This window comes from Hyperoodon ampullatus (genome assembly GCF_949752795.1).
Source record: "Hyperoodon ampullatus genome assembly, chromosome: 9".
NCBI lineage: Eukaryota > Metazoa > Chordata > Mammalia > Artiodactyla > Ziphiidae > Hyperoodon > Hyperoodon ampullatus.
The window spans coordinates 35974481-36001608 of record NC_136922.1 but is presented as its reverse complement, the minus strand read 5'-3'; the positions used below and the strand labels follow the sequence as shown (position 1 = coordinate 36001608).

The following is a 27128-nucleotide window of genomic DNA, read 5'->3' as shown; positions in this document are numbered from 1 at the left end:
CCGTCATTTGTTTTAACTAAAAGAAATTAAAAGTAACCTTGAAAGGGAGAGAGGGCTTTTCTTTCTCTTCTCAGCAACAAAGCAGCTTAATGTTTGCATTTGAAACATATATAAAAATGCGTATTTGATTATAAAACCCATCCTTGGATTTTGTGTTAGGCTGTGCTTTCACCAGGAAAAAATATTTTTTCAAACATGGAAAAAAGTAATACTTTTCTGAGTTTATTTCTCTTTCACACACACACACACACACACACACACACACACACACACACACCTTTATTTTCCTTTCTCCCCCTACTCTCTCCTCCAAAACATACCCTTCAATTCTATACTTCCGCAGAAGTGGAGAATGCAGTTGCTCTCAAAACCTCTAAAGAATTTACTAGTATTAAAGCTCCAGTTAAATCTCGCCGTTGTTTGGTCACAGGGTTTTTCATTCTGTCCAAAGCTGATTGAAGGTCTTGTAACACATCTCTGTAACTATTTCCGTAGTGAGCACTCCAAGTATAGAGAAAATCACAGGCAGGTTTCCACATCATCTATAAAGAAAAAAACATTAAACTGGAGTAGTTTGGAAATAAATCAGAGAGGAAAATAGATGCTTTAAAAAAAGGTTTAAAAGCCTCTTAAAACTTAAAAAGAAAATGGAATACCAATTACATATATACTTATTTAATGTCACAGAAAACATGTTTTAATAACTATCACTCCTCTGTTATATTCCCGTGTTTCTAAACCTCAAGATTAAAAAAATAATGACCAGAAGTAGGGCTTTTTTTTTTTCTTGATTCATGATCTAAACATTGTTCATTGTCTTCATAGGAATACAAAATTCCTTGTGCAATTTTTTTATTGTAACAGATGTTATTGCGATAAACTTTTTGCTCTCTGACAGACTTTTAAGGTTAAAATAATAACTCTTTTATTGTTATGTGTCTGTGGAGATCTTTACCATACCACATAAAACAAGAAGGAAGTATACAGTATATCTAATGATTTAAGTCATTTTATTTGAGCAAGTCTATAAACAAGGAAAAATGTAGCTTCATGATAAAGTCAAAAGGAAAGCAAAAATATAATTCTCTATTTAAAAAATAACTTAATGATACATTTTAATGACCAAAAGAAAGATAGATATTCAATACTTATTATGCTTTCCCTAAGCACCTACCCATACCAATGACCTCATTGTTTCCATAGAAATAAATGTACCCAAAGAGGAACCTTACATACAAGGGTGTATGTAATGGTAACCAAGGCAACCAGGCTCAGAGAGCATAGAGACAAAGGCCGACCAAATAAGACAAATTGTGGAATACACACACACACAGACACACACCCAGGTTAAAATACATTTTCTCTAGGAAAACAACAAAATGATCTCTGCACTTGTAATTGGAATATAAACTTTGTTACTTGCTACTTATTTGGGTTCACTAAACTAATTCATTTGTGATTTTATCACTTTCAAAGTGCAGGAACACAGATTGTTAGCTACATATTATACAGAGTTGCCCTCTTAAAACAGAGCCTCAATTAACAGTAATATCACATGATAAAGGGCCTTGGGATATAATCCTTCACCTTCCACTGATATCCCCATATACCCTACAACTGAAGTTAAAAGAATGAAAGACCTAAATAAGGAGTTCTGTTATGTTTCAATTCAATCTATATGGAAGGCTATGCATCAGGCCTAAAGGATAATTTGATGTTATTTATCCAATTAGCATTCCTGGGAAGCCATGAACACCCATATTTTCACCTCTGTAGACAAAGCTCGAGTCTTCAAGGTATTGAATGGAAGATAATTATCAAAGTTAAACCCTATCTATGTGGTCATAATGCAGCAAGAGAAATCATCCCATATTTCTGTATATAAGCTTTATCCTCACCAAGCTGATTTATAAAGAACTGTGAATGAGGTGTTCTCTCATCTATTTTTCTGAATATTCACATTGAAACCAAACCTCCCAAAGAATAAGTCCCACTAATATTCTGCAATGGAAGATGAGTTGAGGCATATTAATAGAGCCTTTTTAGCAGATTCAATCTTGCCTATCACTGCTAAGATGCAAAAAAGCACTGAATGAGTAGATTATTCTGTAGTGAGAATAATCCCGTGACCCACTGTAAAAGCTTTGAGACCTGTATTCTATGTTATATTCATTTAAAATTCCCTGATGCTCAACTAGCTGTTACATTATTTTTCAACTTGTTATATATTGTTTAAAATAATAGTGTTTATAGCTAAAGGCTTCTAAGACTTTATTCTAAGCCCCTTAGTGACTGAGTCTGATAAAAAGATGTATTTGAAGATATTTTATGATAAATAGCAACTGAGAGCATTTCAGTACCAAGATAATGCCACAGTATCACAGAAAACAGATGTCTCTTAAGACTTGCAAACGGGTAATTTACAGGTTGTGCACTACAGTGCAGATTCAAAGTACACACCTTCACTAACTTTCCTGGGTAGAAAAGCTCTGCATCACATATCTTTCTGCAGCACAGTGCATTGCTATGTATAGAAAAGGCCTGAGGCATACTCAGTGACGAAGCAGCCCCTTGCTGCTGTCAGAAGCAGGAAATACACCAAGGTGATATGGGAATTAGAAACTACAGATTCAGAAGTCCAATGATACATTTACCCACTTACTTAGGCAGAGGGCCACATAATCTCCTCAAGTTTGGCAATTTGTAGTGAGAGCAGAACAGTATGGTCAGCTCTTGCAATTCAGAGAAATGTGGAAAGATTGCTGAGTCCTGGACCCTAATTAGGACCTCAGAAAGTGTAAAAAGACTTTCCAGGAGTCCTCTGAATTAGTCAGAAATACAAGGAGGCATATTGCTCTACACTCATTGGAGATCCCCTGGAGTCTAAACCATAAGCTACCTAGAAATAGGTACAGTGGCTTTGGGCTAAAAATACTACGGCAATGGTAAACTGTGTGATTTGTACTAAAATATGAACACATGTTGCATCCCATTTTTGCTCCTCTTTGTAGCAAATTAAGCCTGAATATTCCTTCAGTGCAAAATTTGTTCTGCTATATATAACATCATGGGTGGCTCTCAATACAGATGACAGAGAAACACCACTGTAGTACACATACAGTAAAAATATTTGAAATATGTTGTTCATTAATTAATTATTTCACTTATTAAATCAAAATTACCGAGTTACTGCTATAAGGAATTTTGTTACAAAAAGGAATAAAACGTTGATATATAGCAGGGCTCTTGTTTTTAGAAGCTTTAAAGCATGGAAGGGAGATAGATACTTGAACAAACACTGGCCCAATATATGAATAGACAGGGTTTGATACTAAATAATGATTAAGAAAAACTCAAAAATTACTTGCACATTCTAATTCACTGTAAGAATAAAAAAGGATAGTTCCATCAACTGAGAAGCACTATGGTGTAACAGAAAGAAAGATGAGTTTTGATTTCAGAATCCTGGGTTCACATCTGATTTCCATTGGGTATTGGATGGGTCAGTTAGAGTAAATTTATCAACTTATCTGAGCTTTGAATTTTTTAAACTATAAAATATGGATAATAATCTCCATGTCTGTGTCCAAAGTACCTCATGAAGTGTCTGGCATATTGTTTGCATTTAATGCTTTTCAATAGGATACGGTGGAAAGTGGGTACTTTTTGGGTGAGGGAAAGATAAGCAGTCAGATTTTAGCCTTACTGAGTTTGAAGTAAAAAGGGGCTATCTCTTATTTCCAATAAGAAATTGGAATAGAGAGATGATCTCCAGGGAGCAGGCAAGGGTTTAGCGTCACTCGTGCTAAAATGGTGGTGAAAAGTATGAGAGTAGAGAAAATGCCAAGGAGGAAAAAAAAGGGATGAAAATTTAAACCTTTAATTAAGTCTACAATTAGGGACCACAACTAAGAAAGAGAAGCAGTAAAAGGATGGAGAGAAGCTGGTATCAGAGTAATAGAAAATGAAGCAGATTGCTTCATGTTGCAAAAGTTAAGGGCTGATAGTATCCCCCAAAGGACATTCAGTGGTTTGCTGGAGCTGGCTCACACCAGCCTATTGTTCATATAGCCTCCCAATTCCATGTTCAGTGACATCACATTGTAAGATTAAAATCATCCATGTTGGGAGTTTTTACACCAAGGAAATGGGCAAAAGCTATAAGTTAGGGCTTTTCCTCCCTTGAAGAACTTGTAAAACATCTACCAGCATGGCACTCACTGAGGACGTCTCTTTTCTGTTACTTCTTCTGCTACCTCAAACATCAAGTGATGTGGAAACATGAAAGAAAACTGAGAAAATTCAGGATTTTGGCAATTGATAGGACTTTGGTAACCTTGGAGGAGGCAGTTTCAAGAGAGTGGTGGAAGGCAGACTGCAGGAATGAGCAGGTGCCAAGGAACTGGAAGCCACAGAACAAATGGGTCATGTCTGGAATTTGGAAGTTAAAGGAAGAGAGACAAAGCTAGAAGTAGAAGCAGTGGAAAATGAAAGTATGTTTAAAAGGAAAAAGTCTGTATAAAGTAATATTAATTGAAAGGAGAGTTTGGTTTGAATCCTAACTTAGCCAGATGGAGAACTTAGGGTTGTTGAGGACTAGAGAGGTAGCAAACGTAACATACTCAAGGAGAAAAGTTAACTTTCTTTAGACAGAAAAGACATAAACACAGACAAACATTAAAATAATTATGGAGTTGGGGCATGTAACTAAGGGGGCAAGTATCAAGAAAAATAGAGAAGGAATGGGTTCAAAAGCATATGTTGTAGTTATGTTCTTGATACACTGATGAAAAATATTAAGAACTACGTTGTCCCTCAATAAGCAAATCTCTGCCAGGCAGAGTAAATACAACTTTTTCTATACTGAGATTGCCTTAACAAAGCCTGATAGAAGTCCAGCTTTCATCAATGCAACAGTCTAATCAGTTGTTTGTCATCCTTTGCAGTATAGATATATGACATTTGGACTCAAGTTCTTAAATACTTACATTTTTCTTCAGCATTTTTTTATTTTCTAAGATCATTCTATTTTCATACTCAGCAAGTGAACATATGTTATCACAGGCAAAGACACAAAAGGTAACTTCCATACATTAATTAACTACAGACTTTATGAAATTATGTCCAAATATACATACACATTAAGGCCCTAAGGATTCTAAACTTTGTAATAAATTAAAGAGAAAATGAAATCATTTTCTCTGGAAAAGTTTGAATGAATAAAATGAGTAGAATAAACAATGTCCTTTCCGGAATGATCTAAGTTAAGTCCTCTAAAACTGGAAATGAGTTGTGGACTGCCAAGATCTCTTCCAGGTTTACGTTATCTTATACCTATTCAGTGGTCTAAAAATAGTTCTTCCTCTCTTGCTCAGTGTTATGATTTAATGGAAGATATGCAGAAACACTGCACTAATGCTTTGACTAATCAAAAGGAAAGCATGCTCTTCAGGGTTTGTTTTTCTTGAATTATTCCTGATCACAAAACAACTTCCATCAGACTTCTCATCTTTATCACAAATATCTGACACACAGGCATCATTCTTGCCCCTTTACTCTTAGCTTTTTGATGTTAACTTCATGGTGTTTATGGGTTCATCTCTGAATAAGAAGCGTGAGGCTAATAAAAGCACAGAGTTATTAATTTCTCATCTATGTGTTTTGATCTCTTTATATAAAGGGCAGCAGCATCAGTAGGCATTTAATCTACCAAAGCTGAGCAGTTTCTAAGCTCCCAGAATTTGTGTAGTAGGAATATGTCTTTGATTTATCTTCCAGATACTAGAGGACAAATAAGAAGGTAAAGGAGCAATGAAAAAGTAATAAGTGGGATGCCAAAAGAAATGAAATGGAATAGAGATTAAAAAAAAAAAAAAGTTTTCCAAATTTAGAGTGCTTGTTTCCAAAAGCCAATCAGACTCACTAGATAACGAAATGCAACATGAACAAAAGCAATTCAAATTTGAGCAAAGCACTCTATGTCTTTTTTTAGCTCATAAAATATGAATAGTATAAAGAATGCAAGTGGTTTTAACTACCTTTGGATAATTACATTTTGCCACATTAAAGGATTAATAATCCACCTACTTTCCTCATAAAACGATTGGAGCAATGTTTCATTTTTAAGTACAATTATCTGAAGAAGTATCAAGGCAAATTTGTCTCATTAATGATTATTATATGCATTTTATCTTCAGTGCATCATTTACAGTATCGATGTGGGCCTTCCATCACCTGTAATTGGTAACTACATAAATATTATTGAAGTGAGGTTGCCGTTATCTTTAGAAAAGAAGGGAGACTAACATATCTGGGGTCCCTATTTCCTTAGAAAGGAGACGGTACTGGACTTGGTTAAAACTTGACCTAAGATTTTCTTGGAAAAGTCTCTTTGGGCACAGGCAGCTGTGTTTGCTCTAGAAATAACCACTTGAAACTTCAGGGGTTAAGCATAAGCCACAGGAAGAGAGAGGACCCATTCCTTACTACTGCATCAAAATAGTGTAACATCTTAGGAGAACCTGCTGGCTAAGCTATTCCAACCAATTCTTAATTAGGAAGAGAATACAGGTCACCTGGTTATAAATCCGAGGCCATCTCACTATTGTATTGCAACAAATTTATTTCAGTAGTAAACAGTTTTAATAAATGCTAATTTAAGTCTTAAAATTAGCTGGGCTTTGGTTTTCTGAAATTTCCTATTGTTTGTGATCCCTAACAATAAACCTTAATAAAGAAAAATCTAAAATCAAATTCAAATATTAGTGTCTCTAAATACATTTTAAAATACCTTTGTAATATTTAACCTAATATGATTATTACTTCTATTTGATTTTCAGTGTGGTAATCAGATATATAATGCAGAATTAAACCAAAGATCATAGGAATACAATGTGTTACCCCAATGTATTACACTGTGATATCCTTTTTTCTTTATTCCATCATCTCAAAAAGTGGAGTATGTTTTTGGAATTAAAGATTATAGCACAAAGCATTATAGTACTGTACAAAATAAACAATGATAATCTAAATATTATGTCACTGTGCCAGATCTCTAATACAAACAATGAAGATTTGAGAAATTATTCTATACATTTTACCAATGGTAGATGAATTTCCATATAATACTCTCCCCTTTTTTAAGAAATTATAAATATACTTCTTACTGTAAAAGAACAGCAAACCATAGAATTAAGTACTAAGGCTAGAACTGAGCCGGGCCCAGATACAGAACCAGACAATGCCACATCCCTGTAAGCAGAATCCAGGCATTGCAGTGTGAGTCGGAAAATCAGAAAACCATAAGACTTGAAGGACATTCCTTTTACCTTTTGCAAGAGATATTTTCCAAGGAAAATTAAATGTTGTTAAGCCAGTAAGAAAAAGCTGGTCAGCCAGGATTTTTTTTCTCGTTTTTTCCATGCATTACAATTCTGCCAGTTTCTCAGAAGAGAAGGCTTAAAATCACTGCTGACTTTCCCCTTACCTGCATTCTTTCTATAGTTACTCTCCATCATATTACTAAAAAATTAGTATACCTTATTCCCTTTTCCAAAATCACTCAGTGTCACACAGTTGTCAAATTTACCTCTTCCTCTTAGACAAAATAAATAATAATAAGATAACATATATTTAGCTATTACAATGTGCAAAGCATTTCCCCAAATATTTCACATATATTATCTCACTTAATCCTCCAAACATCTGATGAATACGGTAGTATTATTACTATCATTTTACAAAAAATGATTTTACCAAAAAAATGATTTTTTTACAAAAAAAAAGATTCCTAAAAAAAGTCAAATGACTTGTCCAAGGTCTTAGGGCTAATAGATGGTAGAGCTGGAACAGAAATCCAGACAAGGAATCTTAACCTCTGCTCTGGCAGTCATTCAAGACTCTCCAAAATATATATATCCAACTGTGTCTCCCCATAATTAATAAGATGCACTCTCTCCTCAAGCCCACATACTCTCCTCAGTGGTCTCTAGAAGTCATTGTATCCAGAAGCACTGAAATCCCTTTCTAGTCCTCTCCAATTATTCAAAGTTACCCATCCTTCAGGACTAGGATGTGCCCTCTGACAGCTCTTGCCTCTTTGATCTTCGTTTAGTTAACTCTGAAAGAATTTATCATCAGCAGAGCAAGAGAATAACTGTGTGTAAAACAAACCTGGATTTAAATCCTAGTTCTGTCACTTAACAACCATGTAATTCTCGATAGCTTACACAAATGCATTCACTCTCAGTTTGCATATCTGTAAAAACAGGATGGTTCTAATGTCTTCCTTACAAACTTTGTTAAAGTAAGTGAGATATTGCAAAGAAAATGATCATAATGATTAGATGACACACAGTAAATATGCAATAAATTGCAACAACTATTATCATTCTCATTATTAGTTATATTTACTTATTTCAGCATCTAATCATATACTTGTTTAAGATATAATAATTCAAATATTAACAGTTTATCCCAATTCCCATGCCAAATGAAACTTGGCTTTAGAGAAAAAAAATCATATTTTTCATTCTGTTTGTGTTTGTTGTAGCTCCTAGAGATGCTGAGAACTGATAATGCTGAGAACTGATAATCCCAGAAAACAAGTCAATTGTATGGATTAATTTAATACTGAAAGCAAGGATACAGAGGCAAGATTCTAAAAAAGTAGGAAGAACTCCATATAGAATTTTTATTCACCTATAAAAGCACTAATAAAATTAGCTGTTTGAGGATTACCTACTTTCCCATTTTTAATCTAGACTTAGAATAAAGTGCTCTGAACACTACAGCTGTCAGAGAATGAGGAGGGAAAAGATTGTAGCTAGAAGTTAGAACAGAGAATTAGATCCTCACTGATTAAGTACAGATGGCAAGAAGACATAAATATATCTTGCTGGTTACAGCTGTCTATAGGTGAGTGGTTTCTGAGACGAAAAGATATTACAATTAGGAATGTTCACTTCATTGGGCTTTCATAGGGAGGATGGCCCATTCTGATAAGTCAAATAAGAAATCAGCCTCAACAGGTTTATTGGAGCCCAGTGGGCATTGGTAGTAGGTAATTTAAAAGGGGAAGTGAACCCTGAGTGTCCTTAGTGAATAAATGTCCATATTGAATAAGAGGGAAAGAGCATAATCTTTATTGTTAGTCAGGGAACCAAGGTGAGGGAGTTGCTAGGGAAGTTATTATCATAAATGGTAATAATCTCCAGAAGGTTAAGTAAAGAGTACCTAATTTAGGCCTGTGAATATCTTGGTCCTGAAATCCCCAGCATTTCCACTTGTAAAATACAACTGTTTTTTTTTTTTTACAACTGCTTTTAAAATGCGCTATTTTTCTAATATTTTATTGATACCTATTTTTTTTAATTAAAGCTCAGAAAAATTCCAATGAATTTTTACTAACTTTCACAGGAAAACCTTGGCAAGAGTTAAACATCTTTGTATAAGCATAAATAGATTTTTTCCCAAAAGAAATACTCTGAAAAATGTTTTGCTTATAATCATATTCCAAGTTTTATAATTTTGCTTTCACGTAGGAATTACAATGTCATCAGAAAATTTCTTAAAATTTTCTTAAAATTTTACTTAGGGAGATGGTTAATTTAAAAGTGTTCTCAGAAGTCTCCAGAGAGAGACTTTTTTTCATCTTAGAAAAGAATAAGGGAAAGCGGCGGGGTGGTGGTGGTGGTGGTGGTGGTGTGATGAATTGGGCGATTGGGATTGACATGTATACACTGATGTGTATAAAATTGATGACTAATAAGGACCTGCTGTATAAAAAAAAAAAAATTAAATTAAAAAAGAAAAGAATAAGAAGTGGTCAGAAGTACTGAAGAAAAATCTGACATACTATTAATAATCCATTCTTTAATTGGCTGAAGCTTGATGAAGATGTTGAGGCAAATTTTGATAGTATCCTATCATAGCTTGAAAAAAGAAAAAAGAAAAAGTGAAATGAGTTGCTTAAACTCCCCATCCTAACCGTAACTCCCAGCTCTGCCACTCAGCCACTATATTGGATTTGGACTGGATGGTCAGAGTGTAATAGTTAAAGTGCAAGGACCCCAAAGTCAAGGTTTGTGCTCCAAACCTTGTTCCATGACTTCCTAGCTATGCATGTTTGAGCAAGTTACTTAGCCTCCCTACAGCTTAGATAACATTAGTATCTGCCCCACAAGTTTTTGTTGAAAGGATTAAATAAGTTAATTTTTGAAATGTTACTGGAATAGTGCTTGGCACAGAGTAAGTGCCAGATAACTATTAGATAAAATAAAAATAGAACAAAGGAAAAAGGGAGAAGTTGAAAAGCAAGGAAAGTGAGTGAAAAGAACCTGATTGTAGACATTGGCACACATAGGAGGAAATTCTCTAAATTTGTGCCCACCGAGGAAGTGAGATAAAGGAAATAAAAGCAGCATGGGAACCACAAGAACTTGTTATCTCCCTGCTCCAATTTCAATTCCCTCTCTCTGTACACCCTACCCAGAACTAATATAAGTATGTTTTGAAATCAACTGCTTAACTTGTAAATTGATCATATTCAAGAATCATCTCCTTCCTAGGAGAAAAATATTGTACAACTATTTTTTTTTCAGAGAGATGGAAATCAGCATATATTTACCCTTTACTTTACATGGCCTAAAAGGTTAAGGTTCTCATAGATTATTTGGAATAGCTTCAGGCCAATATGCCGTGAATTATTTTCTAAACATTTAACAATATGCATCAAAGTGATGATTGTTAGTGTTAATCCCAATAGATTGAACAATAGCCCCTAGAAAGACACATAGGGGCTTTCCTTTCTGCTTCTGAGTGTTTATCAGCCTCAGGCGTAGACTTAGTCATTTGTGATTTGGGCTGTGCAAAAGTAAATAAAGGAAAAGCAGCCTGTTTGTTGGCCTCCATGAAGATTCCAGGGAGGACAAACTGTAAACAACCACAATCAGAGAGAAGTTGGATGCTTAACAAGAAACTCTTTGATAAATAACACTTTGATAAACAACTCTAAATAAAACCTTTTTAAAAACAGAGCTTATTAAGAAAAAAATAAGTCCTGATTTCAATTAGACAAAGTTTTTTAAAAGATTTTTTTTAAGAGCCATTTTAGGTTCACAGCAAAATTGAGAGGAAGGTATAGAGATTTCCCGTTTATGCCCTGCCCCCCCACATGCACAGTCTCCCCATTATCAACATCCTTCACCATAGTGGTATATTTGGTACAAATGATGAATCTACACTAATATATCATAATCACTCAAAGTCCATAGTTTACTCTAGGGTTGACTCCCAGTGTTGTACATTCTATGAGTTTGAACAAACGTAAAATGTTATGTATCCATCATTATGGTATCATACTGAGTATTTTCACTGCCCTAAAAATCCTCTGTGCTCTGCTTATTTATCCTTCCCTCCCAACCCCTGACAACCACTGATCTTTTCACTGTCTCCATAGTTTTGACTTTTCCAGAATGTCATATATTTGGACTCCTACAGTATATAGCCTTTTCAGATTGGGTTCTTTTGCTTAATAATGTGCTCTTAAGGTTCCTCCATGTCTTTTCATGGCTTCATAGCTCATTTCTTTTTAGTGCTGAATAATATTCCATTGTCACACAATATTCCATTGTACCACAGTTTATTTATCCATTCACCTACTGAAGAACATCTTGGTTTCTTCCAGGTTTAGTAATTACGAATAAAGTTGCTATAAACATTCATGTGCAGGTTTTTGTGTGGACAAAAGTTTTTAATTCCTTTGGATAAATACCAAGGAACATGACTGATGGATCATATACCAAGAGTATGTTTCATTTGCCAGAAGCAGCCAAGGTGCTCCAAAGTGATTGTATATTCCCACCAGCAATGAGTGAGGGTTCCTGTTACTCCATATCCTCAACAGTATTTGGTGTGGTCAGTGTTCTGGTGGCCACTCTATAGGTATGTAGTGGTATCTTAATTACACAATTTTTTAGGCAGTAAACTAAAATATCAGAGTAGCGTATCACGTACAGTACTGTTCCTTTTTTATTTCTTAACGATTTCTCATTTTTAGCTCATTCAGTAAAAACTGATCTGTAGGTTGTAATGCCCTTCTTAGTATATAGAGATAAATGTAATCTATGCAGAGGAAATATGGCTTCAGCCTTTGGCTAAAGAATCTTGTTTAGAGACTCAGGTTTCAGGAAACCAGAAGCCAGCCTGCTGAGACTTCCACTGTAGCTGCTAGAATTCAACTAACTTGATTTGACTCTTGACCCTTCATGGAAAAGGTTGTCTTGACCTGCACACCCAGCTGACATAGTTACTTCAAAGTAAGAAAATTTTCTCAAGAAATTAATACCCAGTTCTATGCTCAAAAAGGAAGTAGAGAATACAGCTTTTGCCCCCTATCACGTCATCATCTAACTAGAGAGATAATCTTTCCTTAATTGAAATATCTTGAAAATGTTTACACTCATGTGAGAGAAAGATACAGAACATTTTATATGTGCTCATCACTGGAATATTTTTATTTAAGTCAATAAAAACTGATTCACATTTCTTTATGGTATTAAATAGAGAAAATATTTATCTAACTTACACCTAATAGTATATCTTTGTTTTAATATTAATAAAAATTTTGCATTTTAAATATTTACTTTGTTCTACATGCTGTCATTCTGTATTTGATGTCTATAGTTATTGTATGCAAAATTGTAAAGGAGATAATGCTGGTAGATATCTCTAGCTATCATTACCAATGAACCCCACACCATCTACTCTCTTAATGCTTTTTGTCACCAAACATTATTTACCACCAATGACTAAGTCTGTGCCTGAGGCTGATAACTACTAATTATTATGTCCTTTTTCCTTGTCATGACTGGGCCCCAACTCTTCCCTTCAAAGTTTATCTGTTCTCTGCCTCAAGTTATTATAGCCCTACATACTAACTGCCTATTTAATTTGGTCAATTTATTTGATAAAAGGCCATGGAGATATGCAATCCAATAGGAGAAACATCAGTATATTTTAAAGGCTCTTAATACCTTTAAAGAGTGATGTGTGTATATTTCACATAATATCAATGGTTATAGGGGCAGTGACTTCAGTTAGTGGATCCTCTAGGACAATCAATCCATGTATGCAGGGCACTCTTGATTGTATTTGATTTACCTGGTCTGCAGTTTTTCACTATTTAGACAAATAGAAACCTTACCTCTACAGCAACATCTCCAGCTTTTCCTTGGTGAGGAATTTCATATGCCTCCATCTGTCGCTTTGTGAGTCGTACTAACTTTTTTTTTTTTTTTTTTTGTGGTACGCGGGCCTCTCACTGCTGTGGCCTCTCCCGTTGCAGAGCTCCCAATGGAGGCTCCGGACGCACAGGCTCAGCGGCCACGGCTCACAGGCCCAGCCGCTCCGCGGCATGTGGGATCTTTCCGTACCGGGGCACGAACCCGTGTCCTCTGAATCGGCAGGCGGACTCTCAACCACTGCGCCACCAGGGAAGCCCGAGCCGTACTAACTTTTCAGCTAGTTTCCTCCAGCCTTTTCCAAGCTTGACAGCTGAAGTCAGAATAGCAGCCTCTTGGACGATATGTGCTACTAATCCCTGGCAATCAATCTTCAACAGAGCCTGCAGCAACAATTGCATGTCATAATTAAAAGCAACTAATTTGAGCTTTTCTCTATAAATTAAATTTGTCATTACATATCCTGGAAACTGGCATCCTTTTTCTCACCACACATATATTTGAATTTTCTAAAATTCAAAGAGTTGATTTACTTTTTAAGCAAATCCAACAAGCAAAGTACAGAGACCACAACTAGACCAGAATTAGGGGAGATTTAGGACTAACTCATTAACTAATTATAGGGGCTTGGGTAAACCACTGAACTAATATATTTCTTAATATCCTTAATTACAAAAGGAAGAAGTTGAATTAGCCGCTTCCAAAGATACCCTGAGGTTCTAGCAGTCAATAATTTATCAACCCAGGGATGATTATTTACTATATGAACAGTAATTACTTTCCTTACCAGAGGACTGGCTACAGGATTTCTATAGCGTGAGCACACAGTTGCTGGTAAACATTATTCTAATTTTTTTAATCAAAATGTGATTTAAAACTTCCCAGAATCATGTGTATTGCATAAAAATGAAACACTCCGACAACCTTGAACAAAGCTATTGTTATTTTTGACTTAAAAAAAATTTACTCTCTCCCTTCACCACCAGTGTAGTTTTGCTAAATTTAAATCTCAAGGTATCAAATATAAAACACTGAGGTTTCAACAACGCACAGTGGAAAATCTTCAGACTCTTTCTTCCATAATTAAGCATCTGAGCTTTGTCAGTCACCATGCATGTTTTAAAACAAGTCTATGAGTTTCTCTTTTGCCTTGAATATATTTTTAAAGTACGAGATTAGATTTACCTATCTCTTTTCTGTTCAAATAAAAATGTTTGGTAGCCCTTCATCATTTAATGGCACTTAAAAGCTTTATCATTATGAAACAATAAGTAAAAATGAATTACCAAGTAAGTACACTTACTATGCAAATAAAGTTTCAAGGGGTAGCCTCTATACAATATGCTTCATTGTCTTCTGGTCAGATAGCCAGGTTTTAGCGCTTTCCAATCAGAAATTCTGAAGCCTCCACTGAGGCAAAGTATAAAATTTTAGGAACTACTCCCTTGAATGAGCTCTCCACCGGCACTGTCTAGTTAGTCACCAAAGCTACTCAATTATCATACACCAACACAGAGCAGGTGTAACCAGGTTTAAACTTTCAGATCATTTGGCCAATATAAACTTTTTTGCCACTAAGAGAAACAAGAAAGCAATTTTCAATTCAGACTTTCATGGCTCCATGCAGAACATGAGCTATGAGAGGTAATGAGCTATTGTAAAATGCATGTGCAGCTTCAACCAGGTAGATCAGCCAATGACTGTAAATGGCCTGGGTTAAGTGAGAGTGCAGCACACCATCATAAAACCACCTATTTAACAATCAGATATTGGGCTTTAAAAATTCATCCCTCACAGTATCACTGTAGAAACATAAAAATAACAGAAGGAGAGGAATTGTTTTATATATATAGTTCTTTATTATATAAATTATTGTTAACATCACAGAATAAATTTCTCTCCAAAAATTTCTCTCCTCCTTTTGCACTTTGGTTAAAACTTTGCTCCTCTACATGAACCTGCCTCTATGTGAAGATCTACATCTCTTACAGAGCACCAGCTTTGCAGTTATAGTGATATTGACTACACAGCAACATACGTACTCAAACAGATATTTTTACATACACACATGCATTGTTAATACCTTTGTTTCAGGAAGACATAGTGGTTTTACGTGTGGCTTTGGAACCAAAACAGTTTCAAATCCCATCTCTGATACTAACCAACCGTCAGAACTTGGGCAAGTTGCCCAACCGCCCAAGACTCAGTTTCCTCTATTTGAAGATGAAGATACTAACTAGACTTACCCCATAAAGTGGTTAAAATGACTAAATGAGAGAGCATGTATAGAATGTTGGGGACAGTGCCAAACACATAGAGAACCCTAGAGAAGCGGTATGTATCATTATTATTATTTATAAAGTCACATTTTAGCCATTTTTAGAAATAATGCTCGATTTTTTTTTTACTTTTATAAAATACTGAATTTCTACATTTAAGGCAAAATAGTTCTTCATCTTTTTTATAGATCCCTGCTGAGCCTTACACTGGGGTGAATGCTATGTTGGAAAAAAAAAAAAAAGAATCCTAAGAGTCCTATTAAAACATGAAGATTAAGAAGGGAATTAGCAATATCATTTTTGGATTGTGATGCATTGCATACAGAGAATGAATATTAAATTGCTAAAGTTAAAGACATTGGTGATATGTCTAAAAAACACTAAAAAGTGAACCTATACCAATGGCCAAGTTAACTAGCTTTGTTTCAGCTTGTTCTTATTTACTTTCATGTAATTGGAGCTTCTCTGATATTTTAAGAGCTAAATATTTGAAAAAGGGAAAGAAGGGATCTCTTAACTGTTATGCTCTAGCACAAACAGAATCTTTAATCTTCCATTAAAGGATGATCCTTGGGGGCCTAGTTTCTGGGAAAATCACAATTGAATGTCAAATCTAAGAAACCAGTTATATGATCTTGTAGGCAAAGCTTTATATTTGCTGTAAAGTGACTTCAATTTACTTGAGACTGCTGAGAATTTTTTAACTACTCTCATATGTTTACTTATAAATATTGCCAATGAAGTTCTCTATGGTAAATAAATTACTGTGATCAAGCAATACTCACCACAGTAAGTTCATAAAGAAACTTCCTGGTATTTCTATCTGCATGACAATCTTCCTTTAACTTCTTTACAACATAAGAAACTTTTTCTGATTCTTTGTCTGCTTGTATTCAATCAAAATCTTCCAGTGCCAGATGTGAGTAACCTAGGACATCAGCTAAAACTTTCCAATCATAAACTTTTTCTGACATCAAGGTCAATACAACTGAGTAGATGTAAGTCAGTTTTTTAAGAGGCAGGGTAATTTGTTCAAGAAGATTCCTGGTTTTGAAGACATTATCTGACATAGACATTACTTGTTCCTTTGCAATCACCTTGACATTTTTGCAATGTAAAAGTCCAATCCTACCTCTTAGGACTCCCATATACCATTCTTTCACTTTGGACCATCCAATGGCTTTTACTTTACCTTCTCCAAGAAGAGCTACTGTGTCCCCTTTGAAATATTCAAGTAAGTAGTCAATCTTGCTTTGTGTTAGCACTGTCTTCAGGGTTACCCCATAGTTGGCAAAGTTCAAATTTTTGTTTGAAATGTAGGATATTTAACATGCACTGTTGGTAATAAAGGAGCAGACTTGATTTCCTTCTCCTTCTGCAAGTCACCTGGAAGATTTGAGAGGCTTTTTAGGTTTGGGGCTGGATCAGGTGTAGTAATAAAGAACTGTGTAACTGGTCTACCATTGGGAGGCTCCACCTGAACATGGAAAACAAACAAGTGCATTTCTCTGGAGTCAGCTAAAGAGAATAAAAATTGTTGATGAACTACTTGACCTGATTACAACTGCTTTTGTTTAATTTCTTTCCCTTTTCCTTCTACCTTTACTTCAAAATCAGGATCACATGAAAAGACAGAAATACTTAAATCTTATGGCTTTTCAAGTAAGAAGGAATGCTTCCCGCAGAGCTGAAACACAACTGGAGATGCATTGTGTTTCCCACCCTTCTTTTTTTTTTTTTTTTTTTGCAGTACGAGGACCTCTCCACAATGAGAGAGTTGTGGCCTCTCCCTCTCCCGTTGCGAAGCACAGGCTCCGGACGCGCAGGCTCAGCGGCCATGGCTCACGGGCCCAGCCACACCGCAGCATGTGGCATCTTCCCGGTCCGGGGCACGAACCTGTGTCCCCTGCATCGGCAAGCAGACTCTCAACCACTGCGCCACCAGGGAAGCCCCCTACCCTTCTTAATATCAGAGATTGTAAGCCTTCCTGGCATATAACTATGTCCACAAACTGTGAAAATAGCAGAGAAACTGGGATGGATATATTTGGGTCCATAAATTCCAACTGAAGTGGTTTTGTGGATATAATCCCAAATGGTGGCAGCTGGTGGCTGAGTACCTTTAGTTTGTGCAGCAACCACTAGATACATCGTCTGACTCAAGTCTACTAGCTTGACTTGGATGGTGTCTTTATAAATGTAGCAGTTGTTTAATACTTTGAAAGGGCCTTCTTTACCCAGGCTGTGAAAACACACCACTTCTGTCATGACTTGGCTGAAAGGATCCTCTTTCAATTCCGCTCCAATTTTCATCTCTAGCAAAATGGCTTCCATTGTGTTAAGGTTACCTAACATGATGTCCAACAGTGGGCTTACAGTGCATGAAAGATCATGGTTAAGCATCTGTGGAGGATCTAGAAAAGCCCTTAGAGATACCTCTTGGTATTCTCCCACAGCTACATGGCCTTGGGGCACATGAACAGTGATATCTGATTCAGGTAATTGTACTGACCCTCCCTGGTAGTTTAATTTGCAAACTATTGTAGTCTCTGCAACTTGTGTTTGGGCCCATCCAGGACTCTGATTAATTATATTCAAATTTAGGCAGGAGCGGGCCAGGTGGCAGGAGCGGGCCAGGTGCTGTTGACTTAACCAAGCCATTTTATAAGCCTCTCAATCATTTTGAAGCCATTTTAAGTCTTGTTCTAAGATCTGGTCGGAGTTATGTATATTCTGATGGGCATGTGCTGTGTCATCTAAAATGTCCAAAAGTTCTGAAACACGTTTAGATCTTTCAGATTTCCTTGAAGAAGACTGCCTAAGTCACTGATGCACGTCAAGTTCATCACCGGAAGAAACAGAAGAATTTCCAGTTTCTATTTCTCTAAAAAAAAGAAAAGGATCTTCCTTCAAGATGGAAATATTATCTCTCTTCTGGTTATTTCTTAGCTGAATTATGTCATCCAAAAATGGGTTAGATGCAGACAGTTCATTCCAGAATGGATTCGTAGCATTGGAAGCACTATTGCCATGAAGTGTGACATCATCGGGCCAATTGAGAGGCAAACCTGGGTCTGGTTGTTATTTAAACAAAAACAAAGAAAAACAAAGATGAAGTGGCATTCTGAGATATAACCAAGATTAATTTTTATTATAGCTTAAAAATTCAAGAGTTTTTCTTTGCTTTTTGATCTCCAGTCTAATAAATACTACAAAATTAATGTTAAATTTGGTCAAATTTTCATGTTGTGAGGAAAGAGAAATTGTTCTACCAGATTATTTGACCATATGTAATGTTACTTTATCTTAAGACATTATGATTTATAAACAAATGTTTAGCAATTTAGATAATAATCATTTAACACATCTTCTTGAAAATGATCCAGACTACAAACATTTATGCCTTGTTTTATATTTCATTTTCATGAAAGAATACCTCTGAACGAACAGAATAATTGGTCAATTATCCAGATTTTTCTAAACATTGAATGGTTGGTCTCATTACATCTAAATTATCCATTTAATGTTTTTCTTTTCTGATAATAGTCAATATGTAAAAAATATCAAATATATCTGTGAACAGCTAAAATAATTTGTTAAAAAATAATATGCTGAACTAGACAACCATGCATTTCTTATTTTCTGATAACTTCATAATGATAAATTTTAATAAGATTAAATTTTTTCATGAAAAATGAACATTTCATGAAAATATACATTGAAAAAATAGACCACCATTAGATTTACTACTTGAAGGGATTCACTGAGCTTCTTCAAGTTTAAAATGGCAAAGAACAGGCTTATTACCACTGTAAAATGGAAACACGTTACTTTGGAAAGTGGGTATTTTAAGGATCAGCAACACATTAAAATACTTATATATCAACTATAATGAATTTCTATATATCTCAAAATTTTTGAATTTTTTTATGTTTAGAGCAACTTATACGTGGTCATTTTGTAATAAATATTGATAGTGATTCTGTGGACTTTGTGAAGCTGGTGCTGCTTTAGAGAAAATGGAAGCTAAAATAGAAAAATGAGTTCAAGTAAGCTTTCAGACTTTTTTATTTAGTATATATAGAACTATACATTGATTGAAATGAGCTTTAAGTGTCATATATTAAAAATCAGAAGATGCGTTTTGAAAAATAAATGTTGCATTTCTTTTATTTTTACACTTTTCTTCAAACCCAGTTCCATCGAACTCTCTAAAAACTTACTTTTTCTCTGAGAATCTATTCAATTCTTTTATACTGTATTTATTAGCCCACTCCAAAATACAGAGATCTCTTTAACCCCAAAATTCATTATATTTACTGCAATATACTACTCATTTAATAATTAGTTTTTGTCTCCTCATAATATTTATTATATGTTGTTTGACTATTTTATTTTCCTCATCTTTTTAATGATAGTTTAAGTATATCCATGGTAAAGTTTAGATTTTACCATTCTTTTTATCTTCTGTAGCACTTTTCAGAGGTAGTTCTCCAATAATTAGTGGTGGTGGAGGAAAAAATTACAATAATTATAAATTTTTGTACCGGTAATACTGCAATTTTTTGAGGATTTTTGGGCTTCCATGTCAAACAAATTTCCTTCAGACGTACTTCGTGAAATTCCTCCTGACCAAAAATGGGCTTTTTCACTGGTTAACATTATTCCACCTACAAAGTAAATATAATATATATGTGTACATATATATATATATACTTCTTGTAAGAATACATAAACAGGTTGGCACAGAAACCAAACTCAAAGTAATCCACATATTTAAATAGAAAACTGCATATAAAAACACTCTGCATAGGTCCTCTACTTTTGGTAGGATGCTGGACTAGATATCCTGAAATAGGTATTATTACTTCATTGAAAAACCCTCAGATCCTGGATTAATACCAACAAGCAAACCTAGAAATACATTAGTGATCCTATAAAAAAAAAAGTAATAATGAAAATCCCAAGGATAACAATAAGAATAGTAAGTTGAAACTTCAATCAATAGGCATTCCTTGTTTGGTGATTGGAAGTCTAAAAATCACAAAACTGGAAATTCTCCCCAAATTCTTCTATACATTTAATGCAGTTCAAGAAAAATCACATATTATGTATATGTGTTTGTAACTTAGGCTTTTTAAAAATTATGTAGAAAAGCAAAGGGCTATTCAAGACAAACCAGAAGAAGAACACGATAGAAGTTATGTGTGCTGCCAGATATCAGTATTTATTATAATTTGTGCTAAGTAAGACAATGTGGATTTGGAACAGAAATAGACTAAGGACACACAATACCCCTAGAAATAGACCCACCCTCACATGAAAACTGAATATATGGCAGAGGTAGCCAGGCAGAGCAGTGTGGAAATAGATTATTCAATAAACAGTGATGGTACAATTGGTTGTCCATGCTGAAAAAACTTACATTGATGATACACAGAAATCTGTTCTAAGAGATTTAAAGACTGAAAAACAAAACTTTAAAACTTAAAAATAGAGTCTAAGGAATTATCTTTATGCTTTCTGGAAATAGAGAATTTCTCAAGCAAAGCACACACACAAAATGCAAACCATAAAAAAAAAAGAGAAATCCTACATATCAAAGGACATTGTTTACAAAAAGTAAAAACACAAGCCAAAAACTGGGAGAAAATATTTGGATTACATATGACTGAAGAAGAAAAAAGGATTGGATCCTAAAATACATCGAAGACTCCTACAAATTAATAAGCGAAATAAAAACAACATTACAGAAAAATTTGAAAAGAGATCTGAATAAGCATTTCTTATAAAAAGTAAACACAAATGATCCCTAAGTATATTAAAATATGCTCAATTTATCAGTAATCAGGGAAATGCTAAATGATACCACATGAGATACAATTATCAATCATCAAATTTGCAATAGCTTTAAAATCTGGCAACACTAATTATTGGCAAAGATGAGGAGCAAAGGGAACTTTTATACACTACTAGTGGAAGTGTCAATAAGTACAACCACTTAGAAATCAATCTGATATTATCTAGGAAAGGTGCTTACAGCCCAGTACTCAGCAATTTCAATTCCAGTTATTTGTTCTAGTAAAACCTTCCATATGTGCACCAGAAGATATATACAAGAATGTTCATTACATATTTTTAAAAAATGGGAATCAATCAAAATATCCTTTGCCATATGAATGGATAAATTGTGGTGTTTTAATACACTGGAGTACCATGCAACTATGAAAACAGATGGATTACCAGTAAAAGTATCCATATGTACTAACTGTAGATATGGCATTGCTGAGCTTCAGCCTTCTTTACATATATGTTTTCTCCGAGCCCTATGACAACACTGAAAAATGCGTATGTTAAATCAGATTTCATAGAGTACAAAAATGAAACTCAACAATATGACGTAAGTAACCTACAAGGTCAAATAGCTGGTGAGTGACTGACCAGCCATAATTACTCATGCACATTACAGCTACACCATATAGCCCATAACTCAGGTTGCCATATACCCCTTCTCAGACTCAAGGTTCCCAGGAGTACATTCAGAGACTATCCCACCTTCCATTTCCAGTTTCCAGTCATGCTAAACCTTACTTCTTGTCGTCCTTCATCTGTTAATCACACCTCCTTCACCTTTGACTTGTCTTTTTTGCCATACATTTCTTTCAAGTTCTTGACATTTTATTTCAAAACAGTTTTTTTTTAGAGAAATCAAAAGCCTTTTTTGGTATTAAAAAAAGAAAGAAAAAATTGAAGAGGAGAGGGGAGGAGAAGGGAGGAAGGAAAAGAAAAAGAAAGGGAAAGAAAGGAAAGGAAAAAGGGGTAATGTTTTCCAAACATGGTGGATAAACAAATGTAAAAATTATCTCATAAAAAAAATCAAATACTGCAATAGCAATTTTTTTCTCTGATAGGTGAAACTACATGGAAAGTTCGGATGAAAAGTAGAACTTTGCACTATGCATTTTACACTGAACCTCAAGTTTCCTGGCAGATCCTCAAAATTATGTGGTTGATCTTACCGTATGTAATGTCCAAAACTAAAGTCTTTAGCACAGAGTAGGTAGCCAAAACTTTGAAATAGGAAAACTAAGTTCGTATCCTTCTGCAAAATTAAGCAGATTAAATTAAAATGAGAAAAAGTATTTAAATAAAAAAGTATTTTTCAAAAAGATAAAGTACACTTTAAATGGAAAACCAATTTAGACAGAAGTCTACCTAAACTCTTTAATTTCTTGTGGAGAAAAGAGCAGAAAGGAACAATTTATACCTAGGATTCTTTTGAGGCAAATAACCCTTAATGTAAAAAATAGTTATTACCCAGTGGAATACAGTGAGAATGTCTCAACCACATAAGAACCAGGAATGATGCCTTATGAAGTTATGCTCCTGGAGAATTATAACATTTCAGAAACAAAGGGACAAGGTGGTTGTTAGCTGGAATCCTTTATGGAGTAGTCCTCTTCTCCAGTCACCCAAGCAGATCTTCACTGTCATTTGAGCCAGAAGTTCTAAAATTCAACCCTACCAGAATGACCTGGAGGGTTTGAACAAACACCAAACAAAACAGTTTGCTGGAGCTACCCCAGTGTTTCAGATCTAGAAGGTGTGGGGTTGCACCTGAGAATTTGCATTTCTAAGAAAGTGGAAAAGTGATGTGATGCAGTGGTTCTGAGGGGTACATTTTGAGAATCACGTTCTAAAAACCACCATGCTAATTTCTTTCCCAAATAGATTTCTCCCTATTCTCTGGCTGTTCCCACTATCCCCCAATGAATCTTTCTTCTCCCAATCTTTTTGTGTACACACACACACACACACCCCTCACTGGACTTTGTCCTAAATCTGGAATTTTTTTTTCTGTGAATACAGGGAAAGGTGGTATAAGAGAAAATCCCTTGACTGGAAGGACTGTGATTCTGACATACAGAGGGCAGCGCATACTTACACAGGTGCAAATAGCACTAGGCACATTTATCTTTTCCTTGTGTTTTCTTCCAATTAAACTTTATACTCAATTGCAATTGCTGTCTGAAACGGGAATTTTTTAAACCTCATCTAAAGAAGCATGAGTCAGTCTTTGTTGGAATGACTAAGTGGGAAAAGAGCAGTTTACTACCCACTTAACTGGGGACATGTTCTTGCTTTTTAGAACACAATTATTCTGATTCTACATGACCCACTATTTTTTTTCTTAAAGAACCCATGAATAAAGTTTTGATCTTCATTTATTTTACTGTTTAAACTAGGCCTTAAGTGACTGGGAATATTTACCAACTGTATAACTTAGCAAAAGATCCCAGATTCTTTCTGAAGGGGGGTGGTGCTTGCAAGAGTAACCAGGCAAGCAATACCATTTTAAAGAATTATCCCTTTAAAATGTGTTCATTTGAAGTCATTATGGTAGTCATTATACAGTGAAGATTGCTATCTTTAGCCACCCAGTAGGTTCAAAGTATTTTCCAACTAGTCCTTGAATACCTCAGATCTCCGTTATGTTTCTATGATCTGTACTGCATTTAATTCTTGACCTATGTGATATTAAAAATGCTTCCAGGGGCTTCCCTGGTGGCGCAGTGGTTGAGAGTCCGCCTGCCGATGCAGGAAACATGGGTTCGTGCCCCGGTACAGGAAGATCTCACATGCCACGGAGCGGCTGGGCCCGTGAGCCATGGCCGCTGAGCCTGCGCGTCCGGAGCCTGTGCTCCGCAACGGGAGAGGCCACAACAGTGAGAGGCCCGTGTACTGCAAAAAACAAAATAAAACAAAATAAATAAAAATGGCTTAGATTTTAAGACTTTGAAGCAAAAATGATAAAAAGTTTAACTCAATGAGAGTGAAATAAAGTGGTCCCCAGACTCACACACCATACCTCCTCCAAACAAGGACTTTTTAGATAGGACATTTGGCCAAGGCAAGAGAAAATCAAGTCCTTGGCAAGATTGGTTCTACTCATCCTGACCTTACCTCATTCTTGCAACATATTGCCTTTCACCTCAGAGAGCAGAACTACGTAATCAACATTCAAAAATTGGTAAGAAGTCTTTCAAAAGTTCAGAGGCTATTCCATGGAGATAGAAGTGTTTAAGAGAATATTATAGACTTCTGATAAATATTCATTGTAAATCATCAATCTTTTAATATTGACCTAAGCATATATAACTGATGATCGATAGACATTTGTTTTATTAATTTGAAGTCCCTTCAGTATGTTCATTTTAAAGATGGATTTCTTTTGTGTGTGGATGCATACAAACACACACAGACACATAAACTCTTCTTTGGTTTAAAAAAGAATTTGAAAATGCTTACAAATACTCAAACTATGCATTTAACCAACAAGTAAGTGTATGTTATTCTTCAGTAAAAAGTAAAACAAAACAAATAAGTAAATAAATTAGGGTGATACTTGCAGAAAGTTGGTAGGAAAATAAAAATAAATGATTTTACAAACATCATGCTTTAAGTTCCAGTATATTACTAGCAATAGATCAAAAATTTGGCTCTCCACTTTCTCAGAGACCACAATAAGGAAAACATTACTAGTTACCAGCTACACAGTGAGCATATGATACAAACAAACCACTTAACAGAAGCACCAACATCACCCGGAGTGATGCGGAGCTTTCAACTGCTGGGAAGGACATCCTTACCTCACCCTTTATCATATGTTCAACAGTGAGTCTCTGTCACAGAACTCTTTCTTAATATGTGCTGATGGCATCTCACCCAGGGGCAACTCTGTCAAATTGGATAGAGAGCAGTGGGTCCAGCTAAGCAGCTGTTTCCCTATCCTAATAGAAGAAAACATGTTAGGTTACAAAAGGACAGCATAGATCATCAGGTCCAGTAAAGCCCACCCTACTTAGTTTCTCTCAACTGAGTTTCTGTTTCCACATTTCAACCCACGTGGATTTATATGTTCTAGCTTTTGATGAGGAACCAAAGAATCACTTTCTCTTGATCCAAACGATGAGCTAAGCTAAAGATGGGAGTCACTCTCTCGGGAAATTAAGAGGAGTAGCTAAATCGTAGACCTGAACAGAAGATCACTTTACCTCTGCATGTTGCAGTTAGGACATGGGCTGAAATTCTCCTGACATCACAGTGGTATTAATGCTTCCACATAGAAGCATATAGGTACTGACCTTCTAAGCCACAGAGCAAGGTTAGTACTTTCACTGTGGAAAACGGTTAATGAAGGTGTTATCAAATGCCTGCTGTACATTCCTAGTGATATGTCGCTCAAATTTAACTTTAAGCAATATATGTTCCTAGCAAACCTTGGAAGATGAATTAGCTACAAAACCTTTTTTTAATGTGCACACACACACACACTCCTTCTTGGTTTACAAAGAATTTGAGAATGCTTACAAATACTCAAACAACACAATGCACTTAAACAGCAAGTAAGTGTACATCATTCTTCGGTAAAAAAGTTAAAAAACAAAACAAGTAAGTGAATAAATTAGGGTGACACTTTCAGAGAGCTGGTAGGTAACTGAAAAAGTTTAATTATTGCACGAGTTGCTGGATATGACTTTGGCTGTATAATAGTGACCTTAAGCCTTTTTTTTTTTTTTTTTTTTTGCATTGTTAAATGCAAGAGAAGTCTCTTGGCTTGTATTTTTCAAAAGGTACAGAGGTCAAGTACTGCTTCAGAAGGGGTGGAGCCAGAGTCGGATTTACAATGTGACTAAGGAAGCTGAACCTGCAGTTCTCTGACTTGCGTGGCCCTTTCCAGGGCCCTGAGACTAATTCTGTACTTGTTTTCTTATAAGATTTATACCCTGCAAAACTCCACCACTTTATAGAATACTTGACATCATGAGATCTCACTGGTTTTCCACTATCAGCAGTGTTCACTTGTTTGTTTTTTCTTATGTGTAAATGCGTTTTGGCAAAGTACAAAGAAATTCGGCTTTGGAGTTAGAATTCTTTTGTTTCGGACCCCTGGGTATAAACTTGGGAAAGTTACTAAACATTCTGTGATTCCGCTTATCATCTGTAAAAAATTAATAATAGGGCTTCCCTGGTGGCGCAGTGGTTGAGAGTCCACCTGCCGATGCAGGGGGCATGGGTTCATTCCCCTGTCTGGGAGGATCCCAAGTGCCGCGGAGCGGCTAGGCCCATGAGCCATGGCTGCTGGGCCTGCGCGTCCGGAGCCTGTGCTCCGCAACGGGAGAGGCCGCAGCAGTGAGAGGCCCGCGTACCACACACACACACAAAATAATAATAATAATAATAATAACTATTATTATTGTTGCTGTTGTTGTTGTCATTGTTCTTAATGGGCCCGCATTCTTCATAGTGCTGCTTTAACAGTCAAATGAAGTACTGTATAAAAAGTGGCAGGACCAGGTGATTCCCTTTCTCTTCCTCTTGTCCCTCCTTCCTATTATTCCTGTGCATATAGAAATAATTTCTCCAACTAGGCCCATTCCAGAAGCTTCCCCTATCACTCAGATGGCTTGAGACCCTAACCTCACTCCCTAAGGGAAAAAATGATTGCTGACCAGTTGTGTCTTGGGACCCTATCTCCTATGCATTATTCTTCATAGAATATTTTAACAGGTATCTGTATTACTCCTGCCAAAAAGAGTGGTAGGCT

At 35.6% G+C, this 27128-nt stretch overlaps 1 protein-coding gene across 1 annotated transcript; it reads right to left on the bottom strand.

Annotated features, from left to right (window-relative positions):
- Window positions 1-303: 303 nt before the first annotated feature.
- Window positions 304-20182, bottom strand: MACC1 (MET transcriptional regulator MACC1; the record flags this gene model as incomplete). Its single annotated transcript, XM_079711444.1, is given in 13 exon segments — window positions 304-542; window positions 13205-13282; window positions 13514-13624; window positions 16306-16413; window positions 16417-16829; window positions 16832-17078; window positions 17082-17168; window positions 17172-17243; window positions 17479-17484; window positions 17486-18193; window positions 18197-18343; window positions 18347-18594; window positions 20068-20182. Coding segments are annotated over 13 exon segments (2553 nt in total). The 3' UTR covers window positions 304-329.
- Between the last annotated feature and the right edge of the window lie 6946 nt (window positions 20183-27128).